This window comes from Chaetura pelagica, unplaced genomic scaffold (genome assembly GCF_000747805.2).
Source record: "Chaetura pelagica isolate M959 unplaced genomic scaffold, ChaPel_1.0 scaffold166, whole genome shotgun sequence".
NCBI lineage: Eukaryota > Metazoa > Chordata > Aves > Apodiformes > Apodidae > Chaetura > Chaetura pelagica.
In genome coordinates, this window is record NW_009953758.1 from 4888457 (window position 1) to 4902635 (window position 14179).

General features: G+C 40.7%; 1 protein-coding gene across 1 annotated transcript in view; it reads left to right on the forward strand.

Moving 5' to 3' along the window:
- The window catches only part of SEC31B (SEC31 homolog B (S. cerevisiae)), a 28448-nt gene continuing 14269 nt past the window's right edge, over window positions 1-14179 (forward strand). The window contains exons 1-13 of the mRNA XM_010000827.1: window positions 1-89; window positions 1611-1734; window positions 2499-2694; window positions 3466-3561; window positions 4646-4786; window positions 5285-5427; window positions 5694-5793; window positions 7712-7873; window positions 9813-9965; window positions 10692-10922; window positions 12353-12427; window positions 13025-13108; window positions 14036-14144. Coding sequence (XP_009999129.1) covers window positions 11-89; window positions 1611-1734; window positions 2499-2694; window positions 3466-3561; window positions 4646-4786; window positions 5285-5427; window positions 5694-5793; window positions 7712-7873; window positions 9813-9965; window positions 10692-10922; window positions 12353-12427; window positions 13025-13108; window positions 14036-14144 — 1693 coding nt within the window. The 5' untranslated portion in view covers window positions 1-10. The remainder of the gene's footprint in view (window positions 90-1610; window positions 1735-2498; window positions 2695-3465; window positions 3562-4645; window positions 4787-5284; window positions 5428-5693; window positions 5794-7711; window positions 7874-9812; window positions 9966-10691; window positions 10923-12352; window positions 12428-13024; window positions 13109-14035; window positions 14145-14179) is intronic.

Here is a 14179-nt window from a genome sequence, read left to right on the forward strand (position 1 = left end):
AGTCTAGAAAATGAAGCTAAAAGAAATTGAGCGAACAGCTGTCCAGGCATGGAGCCCAGCAAACAACCACCCCATTTATTTAGCAACAGGTAAAGTTCTTCTCAATTTGTGAAAATTAAAGTTTGAGTCACGAATTTTTACGTAGATTTGTATTTGCTTTAACTTTCAAAAATTCCCACCTTAATAAACTCTGGAAAGCTTTCAAGCAGTATACCAAAAATGTTACAGCCTTAATTTTTTTTGTTAAGTGACCTGTGGAGGATTATTTTTATGCCTATCTTTGACATATTGATGGCCACTGTTAGTTTTTCACCCTTTGAAAAAAAATGAAAATCTTCTGATTAAGTCTGTATGAATTCCAACACGTGCTTGTTATTACAATTAAACCAAAATAAGATTACACAGGAAGAAAAAGTTTTCTAATCATGTTCATTGAAGCTCACTTTTACCCTGCTGGTCTTCAGACATTATCACATGGTTTGATAATAGAGTAGTAGAAGTCTCCCCAAAGTTACATGTTTTAGTTATAATTAAATTTTCAACATTTCTGCAGAACCTTAAGTTTGCGTGTTGTTGACATTATTGATTATTCACTATTACAATGATTTTATTTCCTGAAGCACTAGGTCAGTCTGTTTACTGAGTTGGCAGTGGGTGAGTTTAGTGTCTGTGGAACCAACAGCTTGGGTTGTTGGCCCAACATGAGAGCTAGTCAGCTCTGTCTCCTGCCTGAGTTGTGCAGCCCTGCCATATTGCTTCATTGTTGTTGTTTTTTTCAGCAGGGATGACTGTCAAAAGAAAGTGCCAAGATTTCAGCTATTGCCTTAAAAACAACATTACCATTTTGGGGCTAGATAGTCTGTGTTTCTCTAATAAGGACAGATTTTTTGCTTGGACCAAAGGTCTTGGCTTCAGTCTGCTTTAGATCAGAAACTACATAGTTTCATAATTTGTACTGCTATTTAATAGTCTCTTGTGCACTTTTCATGCCATAGACAGTTACAAAGCACCTCTGTGGTAACTGAGAATTTGCCTGGCAGTGTCCCATTAGGCAATGTTCAATCTGTTTTTAGCTTTTATTCTGTAAGCTAGGGAGGAGGAAGGAAGCCAGCACTGTGTGGCTACTAGTTGTCTGCGGATCACTGGGGAGTGTTTAATTGCCTAAGGTTAAAGAACTTTTGTTGTAGACCAGATTTAGAAAGTTTGATCAAGACATAGGGTAATGGTTGAGGAGCAATATACAGAGGTATTTGGGATCATACTTGTAGCAGGGTTTAATGATGCAGCTGCATTTGTAATTTAAATAAGGACAATATCAGAAGCTGTGGCTGCTTGGAAGAAGATATAGGAATTATATTTAACCCAAGAGAGGTATTTATGCAATAGTGACCCTGTTGTCTAGAATTTCTAGAAAAAAATTTAATTTCTTTTAAAGTGTTTTATTTATTTGTTGGTTCCTCTTTCTGGAGTACTCTAACATGTCCTCTCCTTGAATGCTTAGAGCCAAGGTTGCATTGCCTATGAAGAACAGGTTTCCAGTGCCTTGCTCTTTTTGTATCTTGTGCTCTTGAAAAAAGCACCCACTTGTTTTGCCCTTGTACTTCTGCTAGGAACATCTGCCCAACAACTGGATGCGTCCTTCAGTACAAATGCCACTTTGGAAATCTTTGAGGTTGACTTCAGGGATCCCTCCCTGGACATGAAGCAGAAAGGAACACTGACTGCCTCAAACAGGTACTAGAAACTCATACTGCCATATCAATCAGTGGAACTGAAAAGGGTTTTTCTGCTACAAGATTGGAGAGGAGGAGATAATATTTTTGGAGTATAAAGTGATCTTTTACATCAGTTGACCTCTGTCTTTAAGAATTGAATGCATTTGTGGACACAAATCATGTTGGGTGTAAAAGTACTACAGCTGGACCATTGGAGAAGTCTGAAAGGACTTACATGGTAGTCAGTCAGGAGAGTCATTCTGTATCATGTGAATTTGCTGGGGCTAATGATTTGCAATAAAGAGACTAGAGGCAGAGTGAAACTTATATTCCAGCTTTTTAAGACAGGGTGATTTCTTAGGCCCATCAGTGTGGGTGACATTTGTACCCAGTGTAAAACAGCCTTGATTTGTAACTGGTGGCTTTTATATTGGATAAGCATTTTTCAGACAATAGCTCAGGAAAAGAAGGCATGTAGTCCTGTAATCTAATTTTCTGTATAGTATATGTTAGAGTAGTTGACCACCAAATCCCTTATGAGGTTTAACACATTTTAAGGGGGGGGGGAGGAGGGCGGGTGGAAATAGTCTTTGGAAAAAAGCTAAGTGATTATTTTTTTTCCATGTAAGAGCCACAGTCATCATCAAAGGGAAATGGTTATTTAAGTGCAAACCAATAGTTATGTTTGATAGGTCAGAACATGTATGTGGTTTTTGGTAATGCAGAGGGTGTTTTGACTTCCACCACTGTGGCCTATGATAGCTTTATTTTCTTACTTTTTAGGTTTCATAAGCTGATCTGGGGTAACTTTGGAAATGGGTCCTCAGAGTCCTCTGGAGTGATCATTGGTGGAGGGGATAATGGAGTACTGACCATGTACAGTGTGCACAACATTTTGGCTTCCAAGAGTGAGCCTATAATTGGGCAGACAGAGAAGCATTCAGGTCCTGTTCGAGCTCTTGACTTCAACCCTTTCCAGGTAGGCAACATTAAGGTACTTATAATCAAATTAACCACTATATAAAAAAAATGTTTTTCCCTTGTGTATAGAGATTTATAAACTGAAGTGACAGCTTTTAACCTCAAAGAGGCATGGTAGTTGTGACACAAGACTGGTTTGGGAGCCGAATTTGGATTCTATTCACAGCTTTAGCATTGAATTCCCCTCTGGCCTTGATCAGGTCTTTTACCTCTGTAAAAAGGTGTCTTGTAATACTTTTCCATGTTAGAGCATTATCCATTTGAAATCAGGACTCTTTTTGTTTAATTGGTGTCTGTGATCACACTGCAGGGATTGCAACGTAAGTGAGTGGTGAACAGAACACAGGTTCTCGCAGTAGCACAAAAGCTAGTTGAAAGTTGTCTGCAGACCCTTGTGGGAAGCCTGCATCTTCTCAGAAGAAATGTCCTTAGTGGCAGGAGGCCAGGCAAAGGATCAGCTCGCCAGAGACAGTGGCTTCCAGGCCTATGACAAAATTTAATGATGAGTAACACCAGCCACACACTGCACATGTACTTTGGTAGACAAATTTTAAAGAGGTCTGTACTGTGGCACAGCTGAAGGCAGAGAGGCCAGAAAAGTGCTTGGTTTATAATTCAGTTAGTATATTTCTGCTTCACAGTGGCTATGAAATGCAGGTCTAATCTGACCTTGGAAACTTTGTTTTTTTTAATTACATTTATTTTAAAGAAATCTGTTCTCTTTCCTTATGGAACTCAGCTGCGTTTTTGTTTTGTTTTTTTTCTATAGAGTAACCTCTTGGCTTCTGGAGCCAATGATTCTGAAATTTTCATCTGGGACTTGAATAACTTCAGTGTGCCTATGACTCCAGGGGCTAAATCACAGGTAAATGAATTTTCCTCTGGCTGATACCCCTGCAGTTTTATATCTCAGCAGGCAAGGCAAAAAGATGTGGATGTGCGGAGTCCTCCCTGTCTAGTCAGTCTGTGAAGGGGGGATGACCTTGACATCTGTCAGGAGAATGATGACCCAGAACTGACTGATCAGCTTCATTCTGAGGAGGTGGAAAGTGTGTTATAAGGGGAGGGGAGGTAGTCTGGCAGGCTCTGGAAAGATGCACTTTGCATGGATGGGTAAGCTCTTTGTGGATTTGAATCAAGTAACTGACCAGTTTATCTTGTGATCCAGCTGGGGCATGTGTGATGGATTAAGAAGGCTTATTGGACCTTCTCTGAGGAATGAATTTACTTCAGGCTTCAGCTGAAGCTTTTCATATCTCATAAAAGTAATATCCTTAGCAGAGCCAGTGAGCCATTTAATGCATCTTGGCTATTAACTCCCAGATGGTGTTTCCTAAGTTTGAAGAGGAGGAAGCTTCTGATCTTCTGTTGATTATGTTATTCAGGACAATCCTGAATAGTGAAAAAAATCCTAGTAAACTTGTGTAAAAGCAGGCCAAGTTTTTATTCCAGTAAGCCTTCCATTTGTCTCCTCATCTATCTCCTGCATTGCAGTAGGTACAGTCACGGCAATTAGCCTTGAATGCTTCATCATTTTCCATCTCACTGCACTCCTGAAATGTTGCACAAGGTCATCTTTCCATTTAAGTTCATCCAAGGAGTCAGAGTAGAAGCATGCATCTGTGTTCTCTCAGCTGCAGTTCTCTTTTAGCTGATTTATGGCACATTTGGCCAATGCAGAATCCAGTGCCTGCTTCCAAAATGCAGAGCTGCTTTTCCAAGTGACATTCCCCATACAATTTGACTGTCTGCTGTACATTCTGGGTAAAAGTCTTTCTGTGCTCCCTAGTCTTTCTGGTTGGTGTTGCTATTTCCAGTCAGTTGATCAGTGATTGAAGAGACAAATCTGTATATCCTCAAATCCCTCAGTTCAGCTTGTGACAGAATACTGTGGTTAGTGTTGCCTCAACATGGGAATAATGGATGTGTGGCCTTTCCTATCTTGGCAGCCTCATGAAGACATAAGCGCAGTGGCCTGGAATCGGCAGGTGCAGCATATCCTGTCCTCCGCTCACCCCAGCGGCAAGGCTGTGGTTTGGGACCTCAGGAAGAATGAGCCTATCATCAAAGTCAGTGACCACAGCAACAGGGTGAGTGGAGGAAAGACTGTAGTTCTGACTACCTTATGACGTGCCACGTGTGAATGCAAAGCAATGCACAAGCTCTTGGGATCAAGCATTTTTAATGTGGGAGCTGTTGGGGGTGGTTCTCTTGGAACTGAAGCATAAGAGCACCTCTCTCTTTTTTCCCTCATGAAATGGAGAGACAAGGCCTCTAGCTGTTCCTAAAATTATGGCATTCTTGCATTCAGTTTGTATTTACAGCTCATTTATGAGACGCCTCCTGTGTTTTAATCCCAGCTGTCTTCCAATGTAAACTTTGAAATAGTCCTTCAACTTCTGTATGGTTAGTGGGGGTTTTTTTGCTATGTAGAGAAGGCAGAAATACTTCTTTCCACAGCAAGAGATTGCTAGCCTTATTTTAAGTGTTCCTGGCAAGTTGAATGCAGAATGTTGTGGCTCTGGACCATCTGTGCTATTGCCAGGTTGCTTTGCTGAATTTTCAGCCTATGCTATTCTTGTCCCTAGATGCATTGCTCAGGAATGGCCTGGCATCCAGAAGTTGCAACCCAACTGGTCCTTTCCTCTGAGTGTGACCGCTTGCCAGTGATCCAAATATGGGACTTACGTTTCGCTACCTCTCCTTTGAGCCAGCTGGAAAGGCACACTAGGTGAGGACTTGCTTGTTGAGTTGCCTTTTCAAGGATCTCCATCTTTCAAAGGAAGCCATCTGGGAGACTGGACTTAGGAGGGCTATGATTTTTGCTAGGCTTTCTGTGTTTCACAGGTTGGTCTAGTTGAGGGCTGAGTTTTCATCTACCTGAGATGAGCACTAGCATTTCTGAGCTTGAGCAGCATTTATACTGCTTTCTTGGTGATGGAGTGGCAGCGTAGACCAGGTATGAAATATGACTGATTTCTTTCTGATCTATTTTAGGGGAATTCTCTCTGTCTCTTGGTGCCAGGCTGACCCTGAACTGCTGTTGAGTAGTGCCAAAGACAATCGGATCTTGTGCTGGAACCCAAGTGCGGGGGAGGTACGTAGCCACAGCTATAAGTACACGTGGTCTGCCTTATACAGAGTTGCATGCTATGCTATGTGTGTGTCCCTTCTCTGTAGCCCTGTGAAGTACCAGTGTAATTTCCTTCAATATATTTTCTTCACTCTTCCCGTCTGGAGTGAATAAGAGTGTTGTCCATATCCAGACTGAAAACAACAGAGTCAGGCAGAGATTATCTTCAGTATATCTGTGTCCAGAGATCATAGAGGGAAGAAAGCTTTAGTTTCAGCTAATTATGATTACTGTTACTATGCTCACGCATGCAGTGTTCTCTGTGTCTGCTTGTTTGTTTTTTCTTTCTTCTCCTGTAGTAGTAAGTCTTTTTGGGGGGAAACTGGGAGGAAGATGAGGGGCATTTCTCAGGGTCATTCAGAGGGAAACAATGTAATCAAATATGTCTGTAAATGTTATTCATAGTACAGTGCTTATCTAGTCACATATCTCAGATTCACTGTTATTGAAAAATTTTAGTATCACCTGAATTAAAATAGGACTGTGTAAAAATATTTTCTGCACACCTACTCATTCAATGTTGAATTTCTGGATAAAACTGAATTTCGAACTTTGAACAGAGTTCATGCAGTTGATCTTGATAATAGCATAGGGAAAGTATTCTAACAATACTGACCAAAGTCCAGCTGGGAGCCCCAGGCTTGATTGATTTCCTGGGACAGTTTGACTTATCTGACCACCTTTGCCTTGGAGACATGGAAAAAAAATAATCCTTTTTCATAAAATGCATGAAATGCTGCTGTTGTGGTTTTGTGGGATTTGAAGCTCAATCTGTACAGATGTCTAGTGTCTACAAGAGAATCAGATTCTGAAACATTTCCCAAGTCTAATTTTTATTAAAGTCTTTTCACTGTGTTTCTGTGGAAAATTAAAAAAAAAACCCACAGTTTTAGCATAGCTGGCTCATCTTTATGCATGCTGCTGTAGATTTGCAGAGTCCACATTCAACTTATGCATTTATGCACAAACTATTGTTAGTGGGCTGTTCTTGGCTACAATTTTCAGGTACCACAAAAATTGGGAAGGTTTTCAATAGTAAGGATAGTATAGTTACAGAATGGCTGATGCAGTGAGTTTGGGAGAAGGGTTGGGTTTTTTATTTTGGGTTTTTTTTGGTGCTTGTTTTGTTTGTTGCTTTTGTTTTGGTTTTTTTGTTTTAAATTTAGTGATCCAGATTTTAATATAAGCAAACACAGTGTTTTATACCTGGAGGCAGAAAACACTGTTCATGTTCCTACAGAGGAGGAAGCTGTGATTCTATGTGCTTTGTGCCTGTGAAGCATAAGGGAAATATCTCCATTTTACAAACTGGAGGCTCAAAGTCAAGGCTGTGTTAGAGTTGCCCAGTATCAGGCAGAAAGTCCATATTTGGGCCATGAATTGAACTTCGGATTTTTAAATTCTGGAGCAGAAACTTGGTGACTTTAATGTCCTTCATAGTTCATTGCAGCTATTACAGTTCACTTCTGCTCTACTTTTCTTTCTACAGACTTTTATTTTCCTTCTAAAATTTGTTATTCCAGACTTCTTTTTGTTTACATGTTCTTGCTCCTGACACCTTCTTGCCTTTTGACTTCTGGTTTTCTTGTGGTGTTTTCTGGTGTGTCTTCCTTGGTTAGCAGCAGGTGTGACAGTACTGACTTGCTGCCTTTGCATTTTGTTCCACAATTAGGGTCTGTGCCATGGCAGCTTTCTGTGGCTTTCTGCTGTTTGGGCTCAATACGCTATAACTTGGTTGCAATGCATCCTTCAAGGAGCAAAAATAAGAGAATTGTATACAATGGTGACATGTAAATAAAGCGTGACACACTGGGCAAGTGATTTGGGGGAAAGCAGGGGAACTATTAGTGTTGTTCTTCTGCCTTCTCTCTTTCTGTTATAGGTTGTTTATGAGTTGCCCATACGGAGTCAGTGGTGCTTTGATGTCCAGTGGTGTCCAAGGAATCCTTCAGTCTTCTCTGCTGCCACTTTTGATGGGTGGATCAACATTTATTCTGTTATGGGTGGGAACATAGAAGCTCAGCAGAAGACACAGGCTGACAAGGTAAAGGCCTGTGAACATGTTGCTGCTTGACAGATTAGCACTACTCACCTGACTTCTGAAAGCGTTAGAAGCACACGTGTAGCTGTGATTTTTTTAAGTGATGCAGTCTGGCTCACCCACCAGGAGTATAGCTGTATGGTGTGGGAAGCAGAAGCTACCTGTGTGGGGACTTAATATCCTCGAAGTCCCAAAGGGGCTACCTGGCCTCTTGACAAAGGTGTCTCAGTATTTTTTGTAAAATTCATTAAAGTATGCAGAGAGAACCAATATTTAAGTGTAGTTTTGATGTTACATATATTTGTTATATATATTTTATGGTTTTTACTACTAGACTAAAAAAACCCAGCACAAGTGTTAGAGAAACAAGCTTATTTTGTCATTAGATTAAAATGGAATACATTGATACTAATTAATAGATGTTAATCTTTATTAGTTCAGAAAATGTTTTTTAAAATAGCTTATAAGCCACTATTAGCAATTTATCCTAAGTCAGTTGACTGTAATTTGGAGCATGTTAATATTTTGGTACTGAAACCCGTTACCTGGCCAATGAATATATGGGTGAACTCTGAACAGATTAAATGTCAGTATTATCTGAAGTTTTAATCTGGTGTCTAGTCTTTTAATTCCCTCCCTCTCTCCCAGCCAACAAATGCCTTACAATACAGGTTTTAAGAGAATATGTATGAGCTGGCTTAAGTGTTATTTATATAGTCATTTACAGCTGACTGAGTTCAGTTTCATAGGATTTGCAAGAGAAAGAAAATACTTTATCATGGAGCAGCTGTAGGAGATTAAGGATTTCTTTTAACCCATGGAGAATTTTATTTCTGTGGATTCTTCACATACATGTGCCACACTTCCACTCTTCAAAATTGGAGAACAGTTTGCATATAATAACTCTGAGATAAATAGAACAACAAGTAAGAACAAAACTAGAAGGAGGTAATTACAATTATGGAGGTGGGGAGTTCATGACCAAGAGGTCTCTTTCCTCTGCATTCCATGGCATCAGGACAGAAACTGTTGAGGATCTGGTGGTTGATGGTCCTGGTACCCTGTTAGTGCATATTGGTTTTTTAAAGGCTTAGGGTGAATGATGTTTTAGGTATAAGCTGTTCCTCCAGGAAATGGTCTTTCTTTTAGAATTTGTTTCCCTTCAAGAAAGACTTGAAAGACAAAGCATGTAGGTCTTGCCTGTAATTTTTTGTCAGCCTTAGTTTGATGAGCCTTGTGTTGCTCCTTTTCAGGTTTGCTGGTCAGCTGTATTTTGGAGCTATGCCCTATGGTCCAGTCAAACTCGAACAGGGTTATATTTAGCAAATAACTAATCTATGCCAACAATGTTAAAAATTAAGAATGCTTGTGAACAGCATTGTATATATGTTCACTGAATTCCTAAATATCAGAAATTCAGATCAAGGGTGACATAGACACTCTCTTGTCTAAGCAAGGAGATCTGGAGAGATTATTTCCCCCGCCTTATCTAAACTATACAAGCTTGAGACAGTCCTTAAAACCAACCCATCTGGAGGACTTTAGCAACAGAAAGGGAGTCAGCATTCCTTGCTGAGCAAAGAAATAAATAAGTGGGACAACTTTTGGCCCTATGTTGTCAACTGTCTTGCATAAAACAAGTAATTTTGTAACTCCCGTGTTTAAGAGGTGGTTGCTACACTAAGCAGTGTTTGTTAGGGAGTTTGCATCTTGCTGAGGAAAAATTACTTGAAAATCTCTCAAGATGAAGCATTCTTGAGAAATAATTTCTGAAACTGAAAAGACTGTTTCTCTCACATAGAGACTTGGTGGTGCTCCAGGAAGAGGTGATATAATACCCTTTTTTTTCATCAGCGAGGAAAGTAAGCAATAGGTTTTTGTCCTTACTCAGTACAGAGAGGAATTGAATGGTATCTTAATTCTTTTCTCCATCTGATTCTAGATTTCTTCCTCCTTCAACAACCTGGATCCCTTTGGTACAGGACAAGTGCTTCCACCTCTGCAGGTGCCAGAGCAAGTAGCTCAGACCACCTTGATTCCACCATTAAAAAAGCCACCCAAGTGGATTCGCAGACCTGTGGGAGTTTCATTTGCAGTAAGTGGACGGAGAATTCTTATCTTAATAAATGCAATAAATGTGTGACCTTGTGACACAATTCTGTTCTTCCACTACAGAAACCTTTATATCTTCCTGTTGCTAGTTGTTTAATGGCTGTTTAAGGTGCACTGTGGTGTCCTAAGGAGCAAAACTCTTTCGCTCAACATTTGGATGTATTTTCAACAAGAGTTTTGTAGCAGAGAAAGGGAGATTATGAATAAAAGTTAAAAAAGCTAAGGTAGACTCATAAAAGCTATCCTGCTAGGCTGTAACATACATTCCTGTTCTTATCAGTGTTTCTTATTTCTATCCATATATATAATTTTCTTCACCTCTTTCCTATTTAATCAAAAGGCTGAATTGTTCTATTAGCAGAGGGCTTGACTTTGTTCACTATCTGTCTAGTGCCTGCCACCTGGTAGTCATTGCAGCCTGACTCTCCTTGTCCTAAAAGAACAAACACTTCCAAGTGGTACATTTTCCTCTGTGCCCATCTAACAATCGAAATTGGCTAGGCCTGACAGTGCATACACAAGTGTTCTTATTAGTGTTCTGCTGAAGGGCTTGTGATGTGAACTCCCTTGATGTCTGTACCACATTAAACTGTGGGTTCCTTGTAATCACAGCTGGAACTTGAGTCCACCTTGCTGAATAAAGAGCTAACTGAGTTACTTTTACCTCTGTTTATAAGAATGCTTACTGATCTCATTCTGTCTTCCTCAGTTTGGAGGAAAACTTATTTCCTTTGGTTTCACCAAAGCCCCTGGACAGCAAATGCAGCAGGCTCACCCGCACCAGGTATTCATCAGTCAAGTCACTACTGAAACTGAATTCCTGCTCCGATCCAGAGAACTGCAGATGGCCTTGCAATCAGAGAACCTTCGTGATTACTGCCAGGGCAAGATCCAGACAGCCAAGTCTCCATTTGATGAGAACCTTTGGAACTTCCTGAAGGTAGGATGTCTGTGATGAAACACAGAGGTCATTTCTTTTATGGTCCTGAGGTGTAATGTGTTCCTTCTAGCCCTTTATATTCCTGTTCCTTAAGATATAAAATGGAACTCAATAGGCTAGCAACTTGTCTAAAGAAAAGTTTTTTGCAGTTAAGGTGTTGGAGATTGCTTTATTTTTCAGTAGGAATGGTCTTTTCAGTGGACTCATTTGGGCTTCCTGTCAAGGTGCTAAACAGAATTTTCTTTTCTCAACCCATCGCCAAGCTGTATCTGCCTGCTACCCATGGAGCCCTACTGTTACTATTTCTTAAGGCAAAGTCCAATTGGGCAATGAGAATCCTCCATAACAAGAGAGAGAGCTGTGGTAGCTTGAGGACGGACTCTGTAGCCTTATGTAGGATGATGATTTCATTGATAATTTGCTAATATGGATGAGTTTGATAATGAGGAGTGGCCACTCTTTGGCAGGGGCAAAGCTTAGCTTAGGTAGTGTTTTACAGATCCTCACAGGCAGACTGTGTGTGGGGCAAAATACTGGAGTCTTTTCCATAATATTACTTCTACGTGGGGAATGATATCTCTTGAATAGAATGGCCAGGTGTTGCCTAGGTACTGACAGTAGTCTCCATTACAACAATGTCTTCAACTGCATCCAATGAGATACCTCAAACTTTTATAGTGAATTTTTGTAATCCAGCTGGCCCATGGTCCTGTGAGACCACTTCAGTATGTACAAGATCTATTACTATTGATTGTCTTAAACTACAAACCAAGCTACAGAAGACTGTCTGCAAGACCATTTCTGCACCTGCAAGAACAATTTCTACTGACTGTTTACCAGTTTCTTATTCATGTACAGTTTGGTCAGTTCTGTAGTAGGAAAAGCCTAGAACTTAAGGAGACAGATTCTCCTTGAGGATTATTAATCGCACATTAAAGCATACAAACAGTGCCTGTCAATTAGGCTGTGTGCTGGAACTGTCTGAAATCTCACCCAGTGAGCTTCCTTAATGATTAGTTAACTAATTTTTGGAAAGTCAGCTAGGACTTCAGGCAACCACCTTGGCTCAGTTTCATCCAGACTCAAATCAGTCTATTGTCTCTATGTGAAGATTAGCTTGGCAATTCCTAGACCACCCAGGGAGTTAATGACCAAGTACATTCACTAAGTATGTATACATTCATAGCCCTGACATGCAGTTGTATCTCATGGTAACTATGTGACAAACTTGAATTTCACCCTTTTATCTTGATTATAAATTCCATAGATTTTTCCACAGTAGTAATTAGGTGGACTTGTCATAGTTGAGTTCCTTATCTACAAGCTGAGCTCTAAACTTTGCTGCTGCCAGAAGCAGCCACACTGGCTGTGTGCAGATGTCTTGGTTTTTACATGTTTTCTTGTCTTTTTTAATATCCATTGGGACTCAGGTGAATCTGGAGCAGGAGTCCAGGACTAAACTCCTCAGGCTGCTGGGCTATAGTAAAGAGGATCTACAAAAAAAGGTAAGGGGCCTTTCCAAGAGAGGGAAACCTTTACAGGACTAAAGCTGCTGCACGAGAATTGTAGAGTCCCTGCTGGAAATAAGTGAAAGGTGTCGCAACACAGAAAACATGGAACTGTATGAAATCTCAGCTGAGTGGCACCTGTATCCCCCCTTAAAAAGCAAATGCAGGCACTTTTAAGGGTATAACTGTATCTGTACTGGATCAAACCAAAGGAGTCTTGAGCCCATTTATCTTGCTTCTAGACGGAGCTCTGGGAAGTGTATAACAAGCAGAACAGTTGTGTGCGTATCTAGCATCCAGCTCTCTGAATCCTAGGGTATTCCACAGCCAGAAGAAGGTGACAGATGAAGACAGTCTGTCATAGCACTGATGGAGCTGCAGGGGAATAAATGTACTGCAGCATGAACAATTCTCTGAGCAGGATAAATAAACTGATAGGCATCCAGCCAAGAATAGGGAGAGGTGGAACTTTTCAAACAGTTGAAAAAGCTGGGAGAATTCTGTTAGGGGCTTGCCAGTCATTTGATACTTCTGCTGTTTAGGTGTTTAATTTTGGTAGGGGCTTCACTCTGTGAATGTCTGTTACTTTTCTAGATCTCTTCGTGCTTGAGTAATGGGATCCCAGATAAACAGCCCCTTCCTGAGGCAGATGAGACAAATGCTGAACAGCCAGATCAGGTATGTCCTGTTCATCTTGCCAGTCTGGGAGAGCAGTGGAGGGTGGAATGGACAGTTTAGTTCCAACCACAAGTTGTTGGACTCAATGCATGCATCAGAGAGGGCAGTTCACAGGCCTGTTAGATCCTCACAGGGTCAGACTAAATGATCGTAGCAAATCAGTGTGAATTATGGAGACGGATTCCTGGCTGCTAACACTGCAAGAAGGCTTACTTCACCAGTGCTGATTTCTTCAATGACAGAATTAACCTCACCCCAGCTTAACTTCATGGTGCAGTTCTGGATTTTCTCTGTGAAGCTTCTCCTGTGGTATTTCTTTTGCATTTCTTTCCTTTTCACCTCTGTTCTTTGAAATGCGTTCTCACATGATTTTGGGATGTCCATCTTCTGGTGCCTTTCAAGGCCTGGTTCACCATGCACTGTAGAATTTGCTCCTCTAAGGTATCTAAAACTACTATCTTCAAATTAGTAATCTTTGCAAACCTTAAACACTTGCTGAGATACTGTCTGGGTAGCAGTTGCGTCCTGCATTTCAATAAAGCACTAAGCATGGCTGTGATCCTACCTGTTAGTTGCAAATATAACTTGTTTGGTTTGTCCCTATTCTCTCCAAAATGTTCAGCTTCCTGAAGCACTGTCAGTTGAGTTGATGAATACTGGCCAGCAATACTGTTGGCACTGCATGTCTGACTGTCAGTTTCCTACACTTTGTCACTAGCAACTGCTCCAGTTGCTGCCCTGGCAAAACTGCCCAGATTGATAGAGCAGTGACAGGAGGCATGATGGTTTCCAAGTTGAAATCAGATTTATATGAGTATGCTCAACCAAATGGAGAGCAGATTCATCCCTCTCAGTAATACATTAAACTGTTTTGGGTGGGATCTCTGTGTTCATTTAATTAATTAATCTCTTGCACTCTTTGCACAGCTTTTGATAAATTCCAGTGATGGCATAGCTGCTGTTTCCTCCTCTTCAGCCTTTTTTGACAACCTCATCCCACAGAATATGAGCACATTGGAGATTCCTGTCACAGAAGGTATGTGACATGAAATGTATTTTTGCACTCTTAGG